General features: G+C 50.6%; 1 protein-coding gene across 5 annotated transcripts in view; it reads right to left on the reverse strand.

The window, feature by feature from the left end:
* Positions 1-908: 908 nt before the first annotated feature.
* Positions 909-22004, reverse strand: part of VWA5B1 (von Willebrand factor A domain containing 5B1) — a 76478-nt gene continuing 55382 nt past the window's right edge. For 2 of the 5 annotated variants that reach the window (XM_063804570.1, XM_016955343.4), the window contains exons 15-22: positions 17833-18010; positions 17049-17363; positions 14849-14986; positions 12067-12180; positions 10201-10275; positions 9505-9574; positions 8259-8376; positions 909-6674 (exon numbers count right to left, since the gene is read on the reverse strand). In XM_063804570.1, coding sequence (XP_063660640.1) covers positions 6168-6674; positions 8259-8376; positions 9505-9574; positions 10201-10275; positions 12067-12180; positions 14849-14986; positions 17049-17363; positions 17833-18010 — 1515 coding nt within the window. In that variant the 3' untranslated portion in view covers positions 909-6167. The remainder of the gene's footprint in view (positions 6675-8258; positions 8377-9504; positions 9575-10200; positions 10276-12066; positions 12181-14848; positions 14987-17048; positions 17364-17832; positions 18011-22004) is intronic. The other 3 variants (XM_016955346.4, XM_054680262.2, XM_054680265.2) reach the window with 3 other exon arrangements.

The following is a 22004-nucleotide window of genomic DNA, read 5'->3' on the forward strand; positions in this document are numbered from 1 at the left end:
AAAAAAGCCAAAAAAATCAGTTTCATGGTTCATCTTGCTAATTTCAAACCAAATGTACTAAAAAAAAATATGGGTTACCCTTTGTAATTTAGGCTCTCTCTATTCAATAATGATACATCCTGGTCATTTATTATTACAGCGGTCTTGGAATAGTAGATAGCATATCTGGAACTTTAAAATCTGCAAAGATACTGTACGCATGTCTCAATCATTTGTGCAGGGGAGGTGCCAGGGTTGAAGGAAACGCACGGTAGGCACTGCATCATGTTCTCCTTTTATTGGCACGAGCGCCTACCTTTCTTTGCCTGGCAGCTTTCTCGCGGGCTGCAGGAGCCTGCTCAGCTGGTGCACCTGTGCTACACCAGAAGCACCAAGGAATGAATCCTCCAGAGTGGCCCTCCCCAAGGGCTGAGTGGAGCTGGTGTACACGCACCCCGTTCCTTCACTGTGAGCTTTGGGGTGTGCATCTACTCTGACTCCCAGAGTTACCAGTGGGGCGAGGGTCCACACCTGTAGCAGTAATCTCCTTGGTAACCTTCCCTTTACTGGTGTTCTTTGCGTTCCTATTTCACTTCCACATTTCCTTAAGGGTATTTTCTGGAATCACCCAAATAAACTATTTGCACTGAATCCTTGTCTCAGGCTCTGCTTTTGAAGGAACTGCTGTGACCAACTTGTTCCAGGTTGACTGGCACTGTGCCAGTTTTAAAACTGAAAGTCTCACATCCTGGTAACCTTCCTCAGTCCCTGGCACACCGCGACAATTAGTCACCTTATGGGGAACCCAAACGAAGACAGATGTGACACGTGAAGTGAGGCAAACAGATCGCCGAACTGTTAGTCTGAAAGCCAGGTATCCTTGGCTTTGAGAACAAAAGATCAGACACAAGTATAACTTTGTCATATTATCAGGTTCAACAATTTTTATCAGCTCAAAGCCTAGATAACAGTAGCCACTATGTACAAAGAAGCCATTTCTTTGAGAACAGACACACATACAGCCCCAGGGTAGGATTTGCTGAGTATTAGTGGACATTAGACGGCTGACATCCAGGGCTTCCATGACATCTATGTAATTGGCTACCAGGCAAGCAGGTGATGCATATCCCAAGAAGAAGAAAGTGTCATAGGCACTATGGGGACATTACAGATGAGCAGGCGAGGGCACGGGTAGCATGTCATAGGCACTTGAGGCTCTGATGGGGACAAGCACCAGCCATGCCACTTGAGCCAAAGCCACCTGGGCAGATAGTGAAACTATACCACATGTGTCACCACAGTCAGCGGCATTGAGATGAGGCGCATTGCGTTGGGACGTGGCTGTAAGCTCAAAACGGCTGGCCCTGAGCCAAGGAGATTTGCAGCATGAACAGGAGAAAAATCCCACCTCATCGGGTAACCCGGGGAGGCAGTGCTGTTGAGAGGCTAAAGTCAACGGGCTGGGAGCAGGGCTGGACACACGGGGCAGAGAGGTCCACGGTTGGGAGTTGTAGGCGTGGCCAGGAGCTGCTGCCAAGCCCCTGACCTTGGACAGATCTCTGCGGATCAGATTACCCAGCTGCAAAATGCACACACACCCCTGCCCTGGTTATTTTTACACTGGCTTTGCAGAGCATGCTATGTTACAGCTGAAGAATGTGTCCATCTTTTTTCTGTTGACTTCTCTAGTCTCTGCTAGATTGGTGAGAACAAAATCTTCCAGATGCCAAGGCAATGAGCACGTGCCCCATTCATGGGGCGGCAGTACCCTTCCCTCTCCTTTCCCAGGGCACTAAAAGTATGGAATGCATTTGAATCTAGGGACCACTTAGAGATGTTATAATGGGCACATACAGAGACGTGCATTTGGGCATTTGGACCCCTGAATGATAGGTGCTGGGGTGTCACACAGGATCCAGCCAGGCAGGTCAATGGGGCAGGCAATTGCAGTGTGGGGGGCAGACTGTACACAGATAGGGGAGACCCCTTTCCTCCTTCCCTCTCATGGGGAGTCCCTGCCAAGGAAGAGAGAAGGGGAACAGTAGCATGGCCCTCAAATAAGGGTAGGGATTAACAGAGGGCAAGTCAGGATCTACAGGAAACTTCCAGAAACCTTTTTTGACAGCTGTTCCTGGTGAACCAGCTGGAAGGGAGAAGGAGGAACCCTTGCTTTTCATGTCTCTGAAGAGCAGGTGAAAGCCCACCAGAATCGAGTCTTGGAAGCAGCTAGTCCATTCATCAGCCACAGCAAGTGGCAGTGAGTGGCAGCTCAGGTCAGTGAAGGCCAGGGGATGCCATTCATTTTACCCACAGAGAAGGGACTGGCTGGGGAAACATGGGTGCCAGCTGGAAACCGAGGCCGCTTATGGACAAGTCCAGTGTAAGTCTGCCAAAGGATGGGGCCCAGTTATCCTGGCATGTGGAGTTGGTCTCGAGCTGAGGGGCCTGAGACAGGGTTCTGCATCTGCGTGTGGCGGGAGGTTGGGCCCTCGGGGCACTCTGTTGCAGGGACATTCCTGCTCCACCTGGACAAGGAGGCCCCCAGCACGAACTCCCCTCTGGTTGTGCAATACCATGAGCTATTGTGGTCATCTGTACCCATACCATAAATGAGAGTCTGAAAGCTCAGGGGGCTGGCCGTTAGCGCAAAGGGTACCTAGGTAGTGCTAATATGAGGCCACACCCACAGATGGCAGGACCATTCTAGGGCCAGTGAAGACAAACCCATCTAGAGAACCAGGGAGTGGGAAAATGATTCATGAAACAGAGACTCTTCAAATGCTCCTTGCCAAGCTCCAAAAAGGACAGGGACAGCACCTCGCATGTTCACTGTGGTACCCCAGTATGCCATGCCTGGCATACAGTAGGCACCCAGTAAAGGCTTTCTGAATGCCAGTGCCCCAGGAGCCCTAAGGGAGATCTAGACCAGCATTTTCCGACCTAGTAACCAGAGAAGAGCTGCTGCTGGGTCACCTGCTCGGAGCCTGACAACGCACAGTAACATATTAACGGGTCAGGTTGTCCTAATCTAAAGAAGTTTGTTTTTCTACTGCTTCCTCAACATCTTTGCCCGTAGCACAGTTTCTCATAGGCTGCTTATTCACGTCTCATCTGAGTGAGGAACAGGGTTGGAAATGCTGATCTTGTGAACCCCCGTCATTCCACAAAAGATGAAACAGGGGTTCGGAGAAAGCAAGTAATTTGCCAGAAGTCACACAGCACACTAGTGGTGGAGTTGGGACCCATGCTTGGGTTCCTCAACTTTCAGCTCAGTGTTTTTCCCACTGAAGGCAGCTTGGAGGCTGGGCTTTGTCATACGGTGGCATTAGCCCTTTCTTCAGACAGTGCAGGGCATAAATATTCCTTTGTATGACCTAGAAAGCAAGGGCTGGTTTAGCAAGTTAAACCAGATTAACCCAAAGTAAATGAGATTGCAGGGGCAATGTGTTCCCTGCTTGAGAAACTTTAGAACTCTGTTAGCTTCAATGTATGTACTAATTACCGAAGGTTCTTATCTTTTCCTTAAAGTAAGTCCCCTAGGTCCTCTGCCTAGCAGTCTCGGTAGCACGTTTTTGAGGCTGCATGTCTTCTCAATACCGCTGAAGTTCTTTAAAAATGTCTCTTGTCCAGACCTGCCCCCATAGCTCTTGGGTTATCTGCAACCAATGAAGATTTGTTCCTCTGCACCTTTGGGGCTGGGCAGGGGAGCCAGGGTTGCAGAGATCAGCAGTTTTCTTGGGCCTCAAACATGTTGCAGAGCTCCAGGGGCCGGTGCGGGAGCAGAGTCTGAGGAACTTTCCTAGAGAAGTGGGTGGCATGCCCACCACCTTGCTGGATTTCTTGGTTGCTCCTGTTAGGCATCTTGTAGCACTAGTTCTATGCTGGCAGAGACCGGTTCACCTCGAGCCCTGGCCGTTGTCCACGCTGAGGCCTAGAGACCCAGAATCAGACTCATCTGGTGGGGCGGGGAGGTGCTGGACAGCCCAGTTCAGCCTGGTTATGTAGAGGAGGAAAGAGGCCCAGAACACACACGCCACTTGTTCAAGGTCACACAGAGAACTCAAGCAAATTCATGTTCATGAAGAGGGAAACCTCTCAGAGGCAGAGAGTCTGGGACTGTCAGAGCAGGAGAAAGCCCCAGCTCCAGGGCACCTAGGAGGAGAAACCACTTGCCCAAACTAGTACTAGGCTGAGACCTGAGTCTGGGTGTTCTGACTCAAAACCTGGCATTTTTTTTCCCATTACTTGTGGTCCAGGAAGTAGATGCCACCCCCGGCCACCCTTACCCTGAAGCTGAGGCTGCTGCCTGCATAGCTAAAGAAGTGATTTTGGCAGGGGATGGGGAGTGTGCAGGGAGATGACAAAGCTCTGCTCACATCTCCTGGAAGCCTGGAGCAAGACAACCCAAAGCTCTTACCCGCCTTGGTGGCACTGACTTTGAGCCAACACCCCAGATTGGCATCCTGCCCCACCTGGGGTTGTGATGGCCACAGTGTCCAGGCCTGCCTGCCTGGGTTCCTCCCCAGAGGGTAAATCTGAAGCAGAGCCAGTCCACAAGGCAGCAATGGGATTTTATCTTAAGTATTCAAAAGGGCTGTGAGAATCCCTCGTGGGAGACTTGTGGCACAGATGGAGGGGTGGGGGTGGGGGCAGGGCACCATATCATGTTGGGGCTGCTTTTTCTCCCCTCGTGCCCAGTGGGCGTTCTGCTGGAGCCTCCTCCCTGACTGCAGCCCCTGCTGGAGGCTGCACACCCCTCGAGTCTTCCTGAGGCCGGGGCTTGTGCCAGAGCCCGCAGGACCCCACGAGTTGGTTTGATAAGCTAAGCTTTCAAGGCCTTCCCACGAGGGAAGTCTGTGGAGCTTCACTCCAAGGTTGGGACAGGAATTTGATGAGGAGAGATTAAGGCTTTGAAGGAGGGGGCTTCTAGGGTGGATAGATTCAGCCTGAAGTCCCAAGCTGGTGGGGTTCCTTGGTGAGGTCTAGACCCACCTCCAGGGGAGTCAGTGGGGAAGAGGAGACCGGGCAGCTCTATGCCAGCCATTAGGGTATCTGAGGCCACAGCACGCCATTCCCCATGTAGGCATCACACAGTTGGCTTGAGGGCAGGAAGCCCCTAGGGGATCCAGCCTGAAGTGTCAATTCATTCATTTCACCAAACAAATCAGGCCTCCCCTGGCCAGAGCTGCCATCCCCAAAGGCACTGCAGCCAAGCCTCTCTCCCACAGCGTGGCATGGCTCCAGAGGACCCCTTGATCCCACGGTGCGACCTACTTGGTGGTGGCTCCCTCGTGCCTCAGTACAAGTGATGCAGTTCGCTTTACCCAGTTCCTAAAAGTGGGAAAATTAAGTAAGGTGTTGTCTGGTGTCTTCACTGACTTCTGTGACCATGTCTGTTCTTTTAGGACTATTTTTGCACAGACTGCCGCTTAAATCTAACACGTCAACTCACAAGGTGTCTCCCCTGGTCCTGCCACCACCTCTTCTTAGTGAGGGAGCCACTAATGATCTGCAAGGCAATACTAGTGTGTATTAAGGAAGCTTCCTAGCCAAAACAAAAGGCCCCCAAGCTACTCTTTTGTAAAGCGTTGAGAAGGATGCTTCTCCAATTGGCTTTTAAGTGGGATTTAGGGGGGGGGTCCTTGGCTGTTACCATGGAGACAAGAGCCTGTCCTACAGGCACCAGACTTTAAGCTAGTGTCTATGTGCCTATGCAAGCCTGTAGGCCTGGTTACTTGAGGTCACTGGGTTCTCTCATCTGCCCTTTTATTTGAGTGGGCATTGCTGTGTCCACTCTGTGCTCACGTGGTCTACCTCCAGACAGGGCTCAGGTTTCCACTGCGTCTTCCCTCCCCAGCCCCAGCAGCAGTCGGCCCGGGACTGCCTGAATGGGCAGAAAGGAACCACTGAACCATTTGAGATCCACTCCACCTCCTTCATCTCGCCCTCTTATTTTATAGATGAGGAAACTGAGGCCCAGACGGGGGCAGGCACTGGCCTAAAGTTGCATGGCTGGATGGTAGCAAAGTTGGGATTGAACTCAGGCCTCCTGGCTGCCAGTCCAGGGCTCTTTCTAGTAACTGATATATTAGTTACAGCTCCAAAAGCTCCCCGAAACCAGGCCGACATGGCCCTGCCCATCCCTCTCCTCCCCACCCTTCCCTCCACCCAGCCTCCCCGTCACCCAGCTACACATAATTCGGGTTATAGCAGAGCATATTGAACTCGAGATTCTCATCCCAGTGCCGCAGAAGCACAAACAGCTGGCGGGCAGCGGCCTTGAGTGTGCCCTGCGTGCGGCCCTCGGGTACTTCCTGCTGCTCCAGCCATGAGTTGGCCTTGGCAGCCACCAACTCCCACTCAGTGAAGTAGGAGGCCGAACTGTGCTCCAGCCATGCCAGCCCCACCACCGTGGCCCACAGCTTTCCAGTGTGCTCCACCACTGCCCTCGGCTCCAGGCCCAGCTTGCCCTTGGCCAGAGGCTCCAGGGAGAAGCTGTCATAGGAGGGGTGCCTAGGCGGGGAGCTGGTGCACAGCTGGGGACTCGGGGTCTTGGACTCAGACGGGCGGGTGGTGAGGGACACTCGGTGGCAGGTGAAGGGGGACATCCACTTGAGCTTCTCCATGGGGATGTGTGTGGCCTCACAGAAGGCTTCGTTGAGCAGGAAGGCTCCGGAGGCCAGCTGCAGAGACACCTGTGTGTGGGGGAAGCCCTTCAGTGGGCCTCAAATGTTTTAGCCCAGGGAGCCCCAGGCCATGCAAAAGTCTGGATCCATGTTGCCCACCCCACCCTGCCTGCCTGGGGGATTTTCAGGATACCCAGGTCAATTGAGCATCTCTATCCTTTATCCTGCAGACACTTCAAACAGATCATTCTCCAAGCCCAAGTCAACATCTTCACTCCATATTTGCCTCTTGTCCTAGGTGGGTGGCCTCACCTCAGCCACTGGGAATGTCCCCTGCAACGCAGGGAACTCTAGCAGCTCACCTTCCTCTTTCTCCCTGTCTAACCATCAGTTTCCGAGTCTCAACAGGTCTACTTTCTAAATCGCTCTGCAATCCATCACGTGCTTCCTCATGTTATTCCTGCCTCCTCTTTCCTCCCCTCTCCCCACCCCCAATCCATCTGTCCTACATACAGAGGGATCTCTACGAGGCATAGATCACACACTTTTTGGAGGCTCAGTTCAATGACTTCAGTGTCTCATAGACTCAGTCCAAAATATGATCAATAAAGCTCTGCACCGCCTAATCCTTGACTCTTACCCTCTCCAACTCCATTCCCCAGCTGCCAAGCTCTGTCTCTCCTCTGGAGGCCTTTGGCCATATCTCCTCATCCTGCAAGTCTTGGCTTAGCCTTGACCTTCTCCAAGAAGTCATGCTTGGGTCTGCTCCCCACATCTCAAGCCTGGTCTAGATGTCCACCCCCTGTACTCCCCAACCAAACCAGACCTCTCCCATTGCCACTCCCAAGAGTTAGAATTGCCTAGTTCCTTGTCTGAATCCTATTAGACGCTTAGCACCATAAGTGCAGAAACTATGTTTGTCTAGTTCAATGCTGTCTCTCCAGGGTCTAGCACTGGGCCTAACTCAATAAATACTTGTTGAGTGAAAACATGCCTAGTGCTCAGTTGCCCTGGATATTTGGAAATTCAGAGTATTATGCACTTGGGTATGGAGGGACAGAAGAGGTATGCAGTGATGCTCAAACTGTGCTCCTCCTTTGAGCATCCTCTGTTTCCCAAGCCCTGAGGGGCCCCAGATGTGGCAGGGCCAGTCTCCCTTGCTCCTTAATTCAGAGAAGCCCACTCCAGACCTGAGCCTCTCACCCTGCTACAGCATGCTGAGGTGTCCGCAGACCCAGTTGCTAAACACAGTCCATGTCCCTGGGATGTTAATTTTACTCACTCGTGAGTCATTTCAAAGCTTATTTTTATGTACTGAAAAACAGATACACATAGATGCGTGGAGTAGAATGCAAAATTCCCACGAATTTTTAAGGCAAAGATAGCAGATTGCAAAGAATTTTCGTGATGCTGGTGCTGGCTTCTAGCAATATCCCTAGGCCTCTGGGCAGGGGAGATTCATGCAAACTCCCTCTGCCCTGGTAACTACTTGGGTGGGAAGCTCTAGGAAACCTCAAAACTCAGGGGATCTGAGCTCTAAGACCAAAGCCTTCTTCTCTTTGAGGAAGTGGAGAGGTGGGCAGGGGGATCACTGGAAGGCCCTGCTGCTGAGTGGAGCGGAGGGAGACTGACACCTGGGGTCAGGGCACTCACCAGCGGTATGTAGTCGAAGCTCTGGTTCCCGGAGGTCGACTCCACAGCTTTGATCAGTGGCTTGCTCAGGAAGCCCTTGGCTGCTCGTGTCAGTAGCCTGGACTTGTTGAGATTTAGCCTGTGCAGGTGAAGTCAGGTGGCCCTGGGCATCCCAACCTCCAGTGCCCACCCAGAAGCCCCTGAAAGTCAGGGTCAGAAGGGATGCAATAGATGGCTCCCTCCAGCCTCCTTATCTGATAGCTAAGGAAGCAGAAGCCTGGAAACATGGGCTCGAAGCAACTGCTCCAAGTCACTCAATGAGTTAGCAGCAGCTGGGACTAGGAAGAGGTTAGTGTTCTCCTGATGACCCTCTTTTGTTTTGTTTCTGAGACAGGATCTCACTCTGTCACCTAGGCTGGAGGGACACAATCGTAGCTTACTGCAGCCTCAACCTCCTGGGCTCAAGCAATCCTCCCACCTCAGTCTCCTGGACTACAGGCACACACCCATGTCTGGCTAATTTTTTATTTTTTATTTTTTTTGAGATGGAGTCTTGCTCTGTTGCCCAGGCTGGAGTGCAGTGGAGCAATCTCGGTTCACTGCAACCTCTGCCTCCCGGGTCCAAGTGATTCTCCTGCCTCAGCCTCCCTAGTAGCTGGGACTACAGGCACATGCGACCATGCCTGGCTAATTTTTGCATTTTTAGTAGAGACAGGGTTTCACCATGTTGGTCAGGCTGGTCTCGAACTCCTGACCTTATGATCTGCCCATCTCGGCCTCCCAAAGTGCTGGGATTACAGGGGTGAGCCACCATGCCTGGCCTATTTTTAAATTTTTTGTAGAGACAGGGTCTTACTGTGTTGCGCAGGCTGGTCTTGAACTCCTGGCCTCAAGTGATCCTCCTGCCTCGGCCTCCCAAAGTGCTGGGATTACACGTGTGAGCTACTACACCTGGATCGTGACCCTCTTTTACTATCACATTCTTGTCCAGTCCAGTGGTCAGAAGAGTTTTATGTCAGCCCTCCCATGCATACTTGCATTTGGAAAGAGATCTTGGAAGTGTGGGAGATAAAGTAAAGTGGGGGATTTGAGGTAGGGTGAGACCTGGGAGACCGTGATTGCTCTGGGCAGGAGTGCCTTCTTTACGACACCTGCCTAAATGTCAGGCTGAACCTGCCTTTGGCCTTCCAAGTCAGGGAAAACCCCAGGGACCACCCCAGGAAAATGGGTGGCAGGAGAGTGTACCTTTATTGGAAATCCTACCTACCTGGATCCAAAGAGATTCTCTGAGGCCTTCATGGAAGAAAGAGTATTTGTAGCCAGGCTGCGCTGGGGACCTGGAGAGCCACAGAATGACCAAGTTGAGACCTGAAGATGACCCCGTCCAACTGCTCACTGACCAACTGGGGGAACAGAGGCCTAGAGAGGGGCAGGGGCTTAGCTAAGTTCCTAGGGACTCGAGCTAACCATTCGGCTGTGGAGCTCCTTCCGCTCCAGTTGGTGTGGGGTGGGATGAGATGTCTGCCTGTAAAAAGCTGGCCTCTAAGATTCCTTGGCCGGCAGCCCCTGGGATCTTCTGGAAAGTTACTTGTGGGGGCAGTGACAGCTTCACTTAGCCCTGCTCATTCCTAAATGGGGACACTGAGTTGACCTCCTTGGCACGTTGCTAGAGGACTCTAGGCAGAGCGGAGTGGCAAAAATGGTCCCTCAGCGGGGAACTAGGAGGCCTGATCCAGGCCCAGCTCTGTCACCAGTGTATTCTGTGACCTTGGGCAAGTCACTTCACCTCTTTGCACCTGTTCCTCATCTTTCAATTGGGGATAATCCTATTCCCCATGCAGACGGCTGCTTTGAGGACTCCATGAAGCCCTGAGGACTTTCTCGGTGCTAAGACACTCTCCTGACCCCAGGACCAATGCCTGTCACCATCTTGATGAAGAGGCAGCGCCGCCTGCCCACTCACCTTCAGAAGCACCGTGCTTCTCGCGGCCGGGGGACGTGGCCTTGCTGAAGAGAGCAGTGGGACTTGCCTCCATGTCTAGGACAGAGGAGCCAGTGAGGCTGGACCTCTCCCCTCCCTTCCTCGCCTCCCATCCCCTCAGGAGAGCGATGGTCTAATTCACGGTGTCTGCAGGTGGGTTGGGGAACAAGGCTAGGGTTTCCATCCCTGCTCGGATGGGCCTTCATCTTTCACAGATATAACCGGTGCCCCACCATAAGGTTAGACAGGCCTGGGTTCAAATCCTGACCCCCGCCACCACTACCACCACCACTGACCAGCTGTGGGGACTTGGCAAAATTACTTTATACATTTTGATTGCAAATTGGGGATAATATTATCTATCTCACAGTGTTGTAAAGACGAAATGAGATAATACGCAGATAGTGCTTAGTCCATTGCTAAGTGCTTAGTAAAGCCCTGGACTACGGGCCCTGTCTCAAAAAAAAAAAAAAAAAAAAAAAAGTCAGGAATGTGGGCATGAATCAGAGAACAATTTCAAGGGAGGGATTTGTAGCCAGGCATGGTGGCTTATGCCTGTGATCCCAGCATTTTGGGAGGCCAAGGTGGTGAACCATTTGAGGTCAGGAGTTCACGACCAGCCTGGCCAATATGGTGAAACCCCAACTCTACTAAAACTATAAAATTAGTGGGGCATGGTGGCAGGTGCCTGTAGTCTCAGCTACTCGGGAGGCTGAGGCAGGAGAATCACTTGAACCCAGGAGGTGGAGGTTGCAGTGAGCCGAGATCGTGCCACTGCACTCCAGCCTGGGGGACAGAGTGAGACTCCATCTAAATAAATAAATAAATAAATAAAATAAAGGATTTGTGATTTTGATGGAAGCCATAGGCCACCAAAAGCTAAGCTTCGGAGAAAGGAAGGTACAGACCAGCAGTTTCCTGAAGACTGGAAGTTCAGCTTGGCTCAGGGGTGGAGCTGGTTCTCCTGGGTTTTGGAGGCCAATGGGACCAAGAAGTTGAGAGAACACTTTGATTCTGAAGAGCTCCTCTGGGTTTCCACCCCCTCACACTGTGTTCTGTTTTTGTTTTTGTTTTAAAACCCATCAATGTCTGTGAGCACTTTCTAGGACCTGGAATAAAAAAATCCTTATGGTCTGGGTGGCTGGGCTAGTGGCCAGTCGGGACCTCTGATGTCTTCCTCCTGCACAGCAAAAGGCAGGAGATCCTCCCTGTGCATGTGAGGAAACCTAGAAAGGGGTTAGGATGAGTGCAGCAGTTAGGCTGTCTTTAGAGAGACAGAAAGACACACATCCATGCAGGACACAGAGGGTTAAAGCCATCCTGGGAACTAGTGCAAGGTCACAAAAAGGTCAAATCCCAGCTCTTCAAGGAGCCAAGCTGCAGGCACAATGAAACCAGGTGAAGGCTCAAAGGAGGCTGTTGGGAATCCTGAAAGAAACAGATGGTGGGACCCAAACAGATGGGACTGCCTCTTCGCTCTTCGCTTTTTCCCTTGTTTATTAGGTTTCCTGGCAGTTGGTGCCTGGGAGGACTCAGAGGCTGGAGGCAGGGAACAGCACCAGGGTCAGCAGACCTCAGAAGGGGAGAGGTGCCGGCAGGGAGGTGGTGCCGCTCCCTGGCAAAGAGAGAGCTGTGTCAGTGGTGGTGCGCTCCGGCCATACCGAGCCTCTCTGTCCCTCTTGGGCTTCAGAGAGCCTGGGAGGCCTGGCTTTGCCTTGGGCCTGCCTAAGCCCACAGTGCAGACTCAGAGAGTGGTCCTAGGGCCTCGGACATGAGGACGCGGTAACCTCAGGGGCCCAGACTTCCGAAAGTGCCCAGGGTGGCTCTTACTTAGGGCCTGAAATTTACCATTTCCTGGTGCCGAATCTTCTCCAAGCATCGTCTGCGGCCTTCCAAAGCCAGAAGAGGTGCCCCTCCACTGTTGGGCCAGGGCCCGAGAGCTGAGCATACGCAGGGCAGCTCCTTCGCAGAAGACAAGGGGAAGCGGGTGGTTGGGTACAAATGTGCCAGTCCTTTGCCTTTCCCCCAGAGCTGACAGGAATGATTCTGGCTTCAATCTTTCAATTATCCAAAGGCAGGAAGGTGTTGTACAGGGTAAGACCATAAGCTTTAGAGTCAGAAAGACCCAGGTTTGAGCCCCAGCCCCATCTCTTTCCAGTTGGATGGGTGCGGACCCCACTGAGCCATAGTCTCCTTATCTAGAAAACGGGGATAATAATATCTAGCTTGCTGGGTAGATACTATTGCTGAGAGAATGTTCAAGAAGGCACAATGTTTTCCAGGAAGTTAAAAGGCCAGTTTTTTCAGGAACATTCTGTTCTTCTCTCTGTTTACTGTCTCAGAGATCCATGTCCCAAGTACCCCTCCCACAGGGCAGGCCCCTGAAATCCCAGGGCATCACCAAGAGGTGTTGGATAGAAAAGAGATGAAGTTACAGCACCCTGGGCTGGGCAGGGTGGTTCATGTCTGTAATGTTAGCACTTCAGGAGGCTGAGATGGGAGGATCACTTGAGCTCAGGAGTTCAAGACCAGCCTGGGTAACATAGCGAGGCCCTATCTCTACCAAAAAATAAAAAAATAAAAAAAATAAAAATAAAAAATTAGCTGGGTGTGGTAGTGCGTGCCTGTAGTCCCACCTACTGGGAAGGCTGAGGTGAGAGGATCACTCGAGTCCAAGAGTTAGAGATTGCAGTGAGCTGTGATTGTGTCACTGCACTCTAACCTGAGCAACAGAGCAAGACTCTCTCAAAGAAAAAAAAAAAGAAGAAGAAGAAGAAGAAGAAAGAAGTTACAGCACCCTAAAGTATGCTTTAGGGAACCCCACTCTCAGAGAGCACTAGTCTGTAAGTTTTTCCTTAAAAATTGGAGTTGTGTTGGGAAACAAGTTTTGCAGAAGCTGCATACTGTAGCCCATTCTCTGAGCCTCTTGATGTATATTAACATACTAAATGCTCTGAGAAGTTCTGCAGTAAAGAAAGCGTTTGAACTTTATCTAATCCAGTGGTTCTTAAATGTATTTCCTAATCTGGTATTTTCTATTTTTATGCTGGATGGCTATTCATAGGACACGAGACTAGAGTTCTAGTTTCTTGGAACACACTTGGGGAAGTGCTGATCTGGATCTTAGGGGGCTTTGGGACTTTGGTTAAGATATGGGCCAGGTCCCTAACTTCCTAGGCTGTGGCTACAGATGCTAGCAGGCTGGTCATAGACGGGTGGGAGGGATGCTCATCCCTGCAACATGAATAAGCGAACAGCCTGATTAAATGGCCACTCCATTGCCTGAAATGACAGCAGTTGAAGAGGGTTGATCATTTTGGTACCACAGATAAGAAAAGGGGAACAGGTGGAATTAGGAAGGGCATATTTTATTTCCAAACACAATTCTTTCTGGACGTCTGCTAATAAAAAGCAGGGCGGGGGGGGGGGGGGTGACCATAAAGGACAGGAAAATGTAATTTGAAACAAAAAAAGCACAAATAGTTCATAAACATGACAAGCATCTCACAATTAAAAAATGACAAAAGAGAGATTCTCTTCTCACCTATCAGACTGGCAGAGTTTAGAAAGATAAACAATATTCAGTGTTGGAGAGGATGGAGATTTGAATAACCTGTGGGATGGTAAGGGGGCAGTTTGGTAACATACATCACAATTTTAAGTGGGCATCCCCTTGACATTGCAATCCTACTTCTAAGAATTAATTAACCCTGAGGAGATAACCAGACAGATGCACAAAGATGTTCTTTAAGGTATAATTTACAATAACCAAATGGGGAATAAAATAAAGGTCTAAATAGATTTTAAAAGATTGCAATAAATTTTCAGAGACAGTAGAAAGGAGTGGAAGAAAATGCATAATCCAGAGCCAGGGCAATAAATGTAAAGCCTGGCTCCAGCCCATCACGGCTGTGTGACCTCAGGAAAGTAACTTAGCTCCTTCTGCCTCTGTTTTCCATCTATAAAATGGGGATAATAATAGCGTCTACTTTGTAGAGCTGTTTTGAGGATTAAAGGATTGAAAATATATACAAAGTGCTTTGGAACACTAATTGGCTATTCCGAGGATGACAGCTCCCTGCAGAGGAATATGCTATTAAAATGATATAGATTCATTTCATGGAGTGGCACTTTCCACGCCCATATTTTGTAAAATATAGCACATATTAGGATAATCCAATTCATGTAAAATGATCTGTCTTTTGATTTCTCTACATGCTGATATCCATAGACAGAAGTCTGGAAGGATGGTCACACCAAGCGGGTGACTAGTATACACTCCTGGATGACTGTTGGTCGTAGTTATTTTTTACATTTTATATCTTTCTATAGTTTAGAATTTTCTATAATGAGCACATATTGTCTCAGTTGAAGAAATACAATAAAATCATTTTCACCTGGTGGAGAAAAGGGAGTGGGGTGATTTAACGGCCTCTGCAGAGCAGTGGGATGAGGCCCCAGGGGTGCCCACCCCCTAGCAGCCAAATCATCCACTGGGGGCCTTTCTGCTTCTAGGCCCTGTCTCACCCCGCTCCCTGCTGGTCTGTGGTCCTTTGTATCTCAGCCCCTCCCCTAGTCCACAGGGGCTGCTTGGCCCCCAGGAGTGCTCCCGGCCGCTCGCCTGCCTTACCAGAGTTGGGGTACTCCACCACGGTGGGCAGGTACCGGCTCTTGCTCACGTCCACAGGCACGAAGGCTGTGTATTTGCTAATGATGTTGCAGGCCTTGCTGGTGTGCAAGGCGCTCACTTGGTAGCGGCGGTTGGACCCTGTGGAGGGAGAAACTGGGGTCACTGTTTGGACTCAGAAAGTCTTCCCTGACACACAAGCTTTGGAAGCTAAAAAGGGGGCTCTACCTAAGTGGTCCCCATCTTTGGGATTAAATAAGCCTTTAAAATCAAGGGCTTGCCAACTTGCTAACTAAAGACATTTTTTAAAAAAACACCATCATTTCACGTCATCATTTCACAAAATAAAGGATATTTTAATGTAAAAATGTAAGACATTGTCTCAGAATAAAAGACAGCTACTTCCTTTAAATAACAGTAGTTTTATTTTTAAAAACACCCAACCCACTATGTTGTCTGTATTTTGTACTTTAATTTTGCAGATGTCTAATGGGAACGTTGCCGTAAAACTTCACAGGTGCCCTGGCTGGTGGGTGGGGACCACTTATCTGACCCATTTAACTGCTGAGGACATTGCAAATCAGAGGAGAGTGGTGAGCTGAGGGTCACACAGCAAGTTAGGAACGGATCTGAGATCACGACTCAGGATGGTCTGACCCCAGAGCCCAATCCCTTTCCTTTGAACAGGTGAGCAGTCTCCGTGGCTTGCAGCCTGCAGAAGGCTGTGTGAGGAGCCAAGGAGAGAGAGGGTAGAAAAGTGCTTCGTGAACTGTAAGGTGAGGAGCTCATGGGAAGAAAAAAAGTAACACGTACAATACAAAAATACAAGTAAAATATAAACAAAATAATATTATTATAGAAATAAAGCAAAACCCACGACAAAGAAATGATATAACCGTTCTCTATTTATATTTATATTCTCCAAGTGTGTTCCATCAAGATCCCACCAGTCACTTTCTCAGTAAAGTCTGCCCCAATTCCTGGACTAAATTAGCTCCCCCATCGTCCCTGTTATACAATCTCTTGGATCCCTGTCTTTTTTCTTAATAGCACTTAGGACAAATGCACTCAATTAATTATTTGTGTAATGATTTGATTAATGCTGGCTTCCCTGCTAGTTTGTCAAGCACTCATGGGTAAGGAAGGGATGGAGATTGCTTTTTCACTGGGCTGTTCAGCTGGTTTACCGGGCCCAGTGGGAGCCTGGCCCCCAGCAGATCCACAGTAAATAATGGCGTGATGAATGAGTGCGTGGAGCCCTTGGACTGGGGGACTTGGAGGAAGGTGTGGGCTGTCACCATTGTTCTGTCTCTGGAGAGACAGGGGCCGCTGCAGGGGAGAAGCACTGGGAAATGGGGCGCCCATAAGAGAGAGAAATGAGGCAGGAGAGAAGAGGACGGGTCACTGAATGGGGGTGGAAGAGCCCAGGGCTGGGGGAGAGGACCACTTACTCGGAGGCAGGGGGAAGAGGGTGGATCTTGGCGGGAATGGAATGGAGCCCTGGGCTATGCGTGTGTTGGTGGGTGGACGGGTGTGAGGGGAAGGGCGATTGGGAATGAGGGGAGGCACCTGAAGGCTGTGGTGTGAGGTGGAGTAGGGGAGCAGTGAGCCGTGGCGGGGCTGTGGGGAGATGAAGGGGGCTGAAGCCAGAGATGAAGGGCTGATCCTGGAGTGGGGGTAGGGAATGAGCCCAGGCACTGAGCAGAATGGGGAGGGGGCGGAGCCTGGAGGCCGGAGAGGCGAGTGGGCGGGCAGTGGGCGGGGCTGTGAGGAGGGACGGGCCCTGGAGGCCGACGGGAGAGAGCGGGGCGGGTCCTGGGGGAAGTGGACAGGCACAGGGTGGGGGCTGGGTCAGGGAAGGAGGTGGGCTGACCATGGAGGTGGGGACGGGCTATGGCGGGGAGTGGCGGGGTGGGCGGGCCATGGGGGGGTGGGGTGTGCGGGGCACTAGGCACAGTTGTAATGAGGGGATGGGGCGAGAGTGGGGCCCGGAAGGGGAGGAGGTGGGCGGGTCATAGGGAGAGTGGGCGGGGAATTGGGCGGGGCTGTGAGGAGGGGGTGGGGCAGGACCCGGGAAGCAGGTGGGCGGACCACGCGGGGCTGAGAGGATCATCGGGGGCGGGTGGGGAAGGGGGAGCGGCTGTGGAGGGGGGCGGTCCTCCGGAGGCCGTCCGCGGGAGGGGCGCAGGTCCGTGGCGCTCACCCTGCTCGATCTCGCCCTCGCGCTCCGCCAGCTGCTCGAAGTCGCGGATGATGGCGCGGGCCGCCAGGTGGTGGAAGGTCTCGCTCCATAGGTCGGCATCCCGCGCGCCGCCCCGCTCCGGTCCAGGGGTCCCCAGCTCGAAGCTCACCTCCCACTGCAGGCGTTGGCTGTCGTGCAGGCCTTTGACCAGGGCCTTGCCCAGCACCGGGGCCGGGGTGGCGGGCCTGCTGGGACTGGCTCGCTCCTGGGACTCGGCTGGGGGGTCCCAGTCCGAAGACGTCTCTGTCTCGAAGGCAGAGGGATGGTGGGACGGCTCTGCAGGCAGAGGGACAAGTGGGCCAAGCGCTGACCTGGGGGACAGACGGCCAACTCCCAGGGGACATCATTCCTCCCCAGGGAGCAGACACTTCTAAGCAAGTACAACCCACTCCATCTCCCCAGGGAACAGGCAACTCCAACTGCTTTCCTAGGACAGCTGCGGGGGCATGGGCTTGTCCCCAAGGGAGGACAGATCCGCCTCCCAGGAAGCCAGTGCCTGAGGGGGCCAGATAGGATGGGGTGGGACAGGGGCACAGAGAATGGAGCTGCAGCCTCAGAGGCCACCCAAGAACCAGGGTGACTGGGAAGCGTGGGATTGGTGAGGTTCTCAGAGAGGGGTGAGCCGCAGCAGACCCCAAGGGGACAGACCCAGGCATCTGCCCTCTGGGCCTGTCATCTGAAGTTGAACAACAGCCAGTGATTCCTCCCTGTCCCCAGTCGGGTCCTGGACCCTGTGGTCACTTACCCAGATCTCCAGGGCTTCGGCTGTCAGAAGTCCGCTCTCTCACAGGGCTCCAGGCCTGGGTCTCCTGGCCCCAGGGCAGGAAGGGCTGGCAGCCTTGGGGCAGCAGAGAGGGCCTTCGGGCCCCTGGGCCACGGAGTTTGGGACCCTGGTTCAGGTCCTGACCACTGTTCAGCAAGGGCTAGGGATGGAAGAGGAGAAAGAGAAAGAGGAGGAGGACGAGGAGGAGGAGGAGGAGAAGGAGGAGGAAGAGCTCCTGGTGGCTGGACCCTCCTTCCTTCTGCTCCCCCACCCCCACCCCACCAGCTCTTTCCTGGGGCACAGCAGCTCCTCCTGGGCACTGCCCCTCCAGTACTCAGGGACGCATGACCCAGTCTCCATTATCCATGAGAAACATCAACAATCATAATCCCAAACCATGGAAAGCCATGGAAAATCATACACCATGGATAATTCTAAACCCACTTTTTTTTTTTTGCCATAAAGTTTAAACTGTTTTGTGTGTATGGTTAAAATTATCAATCTTTTTTCCTTATGTCTTCCCATATGTCATACTTAAAAGGTCTTTCTCACTCAAAAAATATTCTAGAATTTTTGGGATTTCATTTTTGTTTGTTTGTGTGTTTAAATCTTTGATTTACATGAAATTTATTTTGGAGTAAGGAGAAAGGAATCAGATTTTTTCTTGATTTTTCAAATGGTAAGAATCTCACAATTTATTGAATGCAGTTTTTCCATTTGAATCCGGGCAGTTTAATCAGTTTCCTACCTCTATCCCAACAAACTTTCATGCACGTTTGGTTTTATTTATGGACTTTCTGTTCTGCTTTGTTGATTTAATCTATCTATTCTTGTGCTGGTACAAACAGACATCAAAAGGCAAGGGATAAATGGAGAAATACATTTGCAATAGTCATGACAAAGATCATTTTCAAGAAGCTTTCATAAATCACTGGGAGTAAAAGACTAACTTAATAGAATAATGTGTTAAGGGCATTTGCAGGCCGTTTATAGCAAAAGTATCCAATAAACCCAGGAAAAAATTCTCAGCCTCACGAAAAATTTGAACAATGTAAATTAAAACAAGTTTGTAATTTTTTTCCATCTTGCAGATTGGCAAATATTTAAATGTTTGATGGCACCCCTGTGGTCAATGGAAAGACAGAGTCTGTCATGGACTGTCAGTGCTAATGTAAATGGGTACACAGCTGTGGGAGAACAATCTAGCAATGTGCTATCAATTCAAATGCACAAGCCCCTTTGGTCTGGTAATTCCTCTTTCAGGAATTCAATCTTGTGGAAATACACAAGAGTGCAAATATCGATATGCAAGTACTGTATATTTGTTGCAGTATTGTTTGTAAATGTAAAAATCTGGAAACGATCCAAATCAGTCGGGGTTGGCATCAGTAGGGGTTGGCAAATAAGTTCTGGTATATCCCATGCAATGGAACGTCACACAACATTGAAAATAAAGAAGTATCTTTCTTCATGCCAAAGTGAAAAGACGTCCAAGATAAAACTTATTTTAAAAAAGTAAATTGTGATTGTCCTGTAACTTCATTGTGGCGATGATTACATGACCATATACGTTTGTCAAATCTCATAGAACTGTTCACCAAAAAGGGTAAATTCACTTTTAAATAAATACCTTGCACTGTTATTTATTTAAAAAGTGAATTAAAAAGACATTTGAAAAGTAAGTTGGAGAGCAGTTTTTATATGTGATTATTAAAAATACATACGTGTATAGTGTATGCATGTGTTTGTGTGTGTACAGTATTAATATTTCTAGAAGGAAACACTCAAAACCAAGTGGGTCTGGGAATAGGACAGGGGGACTTTTATTTGTACTTTATACCTGACTGAATTGTTTGAGGGTTTTTATTGCGAACACTGAGTATGTATTACTTTTGTAATTGAAGAATATTAAATTAATTAGAAATGAATTTGAAGCCTCTGGGACCATATATATCCCCTGGTAGGGGGAGAGGATGAGGGCGAAAAGACACTTACCAGGTGTAACAGTTTTTTAGGCCAACAGTTAACCATGGGGGCTTTTCCATCCCTATCAAGTATTTATTAGGAGGCGGACTGTGCTTCCCCATTAAACGGGGGCTGCCTTTCTGTCTTTCTAAGCCAGAGGTCCTAGGAAGGGTACAAGGATGTGGGAGAAGGAGGGGACTGGTCACTCCCAGGATGACCCCAGCCAGGGCTGCTAAGTCCCAGGGGATCCCTACCCTCTGCTCCTTGCCCAATCAAACACTAGGATTCCCCCAGCCGTCAACACTACACTGGGTCACAGAGAGCAACTGAAGCTGGTAAGGTTTCCATGGCAACAGATGAGTCTAAGATCCAGCCCTTCATCCAGCCAGAGGGTGCATGGAGTGTGTGTGTGTGTGCGCGCACATATAAGTGTGTTGCGTGTGCATGCATAAGGGGGAATCAGGTTGGGGAAGAAACCAGGCAGGAGGGGGCGAGAGAAGAGCAGAGATGGGTCTGAAGAGCTAGGGAGCGCGCAGGAAAGAAGTAAAGGGGAATCAGCCTGTCCAGAGCTCTCACCAAATAGAGCTGCCAGCCAAGGATGCCTGCTGGGTGCCAGGTGCTGAGCCAGGCACTGCATCTTTTATCAGCCAATGCCTGGAAGAGTCCTCCACTTAGAGTTGGCTCTCAATAAATATCTTTTGATGGATGGCAGTTCAATCATGTGCCTAAGCTATTCTCCCCATTTTGTAGATGAGGCAGCTGGGGCTCAGAGAGTGGAGTGACATGTTTGAGGATCAGAGTCAGCCAGACCGCAGGGCCAGTTGCCTTCTGATTGCATCAAGTGGTCCCTCAATAAGCACAGAGAAGGGCCCCCAGGGATAAGATTGCAGTGTCCCTACCCTTAGAGAGTGGGCTTATGTGTAAGTGGAGGCAGGGAGGGATGGGGGTGGTGGTTGGAAGTGGGAGGGGGCATATAGGGAGAGTGAAAAGGCTGCTTTTATGGAACCACTGCCTTACAAGGACAAATCTACATAAAGCCCATTCTTTTGTTTGTTTGTTTGAGACAGGATCTCTCTCTCTGTCTCCCAGGCTGCAGTGCAGTGGCATCAACCCAGCTCACTGCAACCTCTGCCTCCTGGGCTCAAGTGATCCTCCTGCCTCAGCCTCCTAAGTAGCTAGAATTACAGGCATGTGCCACCATGCCCGGCTAATTTTTGTATTTTTTGTAGAGACAGGATTTTGCCATGTTGCCCAGGCTGGTCTGGAACTCCTGGGCTCACGCTATCTGCCTGCCTTTGTCCTAAAGTGCTGAGATTACAGGCATGAGCCACCATGCCTGGCCAAGCCCATTCTTAATAAAATGGATGAAACCACAATTTGGTTTAGGACGATGGTGCTCAACCAGGTGATTTAGCTCCCCAGGGAACATTTGGCAGTGTCTGCAGACATTTTTGGTTGTCATGATTGGGGATGGTGTTGTTCCTGGCCTCTAGCGAGCAGAGGCCAAGGGATGCTGCCAAACATTCTACAGTGCACAGAATTGCCCCCAAATATAAAATTATCGTGTCCATGGTGCTGAGGCTGAGAAACCTTGGCCTAGCTGTGGCTCTCTAACTCTCAAATTCTCTCTGCTGCCAGGCATGGTTGCTCACTTCTGTAATCCCAGACCTTTGGGAGGCCGAGGCAGGCAGATCGCTTGAGCCCAGGAGTTCAAGACCAGCCTGGGCAATATGGCAAAACCCTGTCTCTACTAAAAATACAAAAATCAGGCCAGGCATGGTGGCCCACACCTGTAATCCCAGTGCTTTGGGAGTTCGAGGAAGGTGGATCACCTGAGGCCAGGAGTTCGAGACTAGCCCGGCCAACATGGTGAAACCCTGTCTCTACCAAAAATACAAAAATTAGCCGGGCATAGTGGTACATGCCTGTAATCTCAGCTACTCAGGAGGCTGAGGCAGGAGAATCGCTTGAACCCAGGAGGCAGAGGTTGCAGTGAGCTGAGATTGCGCCATTGCACTCCAGCCTGGGCAACACGAGCAAAACTCCATCTCAAAAATAAATAAATAAATAAAATACAAAAGTTAGCCAGGTATGGTGGCACATGCCTGTAATCCCAGCTACTTGGAAGGCTGAGGCATGAGAATTGCTTGAACCCAGGAGGTAGAGGTTGCAGTGAGCTGAGATGGCAC

This window comes from Pan troglodytes, chromosome 1, assembly GCF_028858775.2.
Source record: "Pan troglodytes isolate AG18354 chromosome 1, NHGRI_mPanTro3-v2.0_pri, whole genome shotgun sequence".
NCBI classification, from domain to species: Eukaryota; Metazoa; Chordata; class Mammalia; order Primates; family Hominidae; genus Pan; species Pan troglodytes.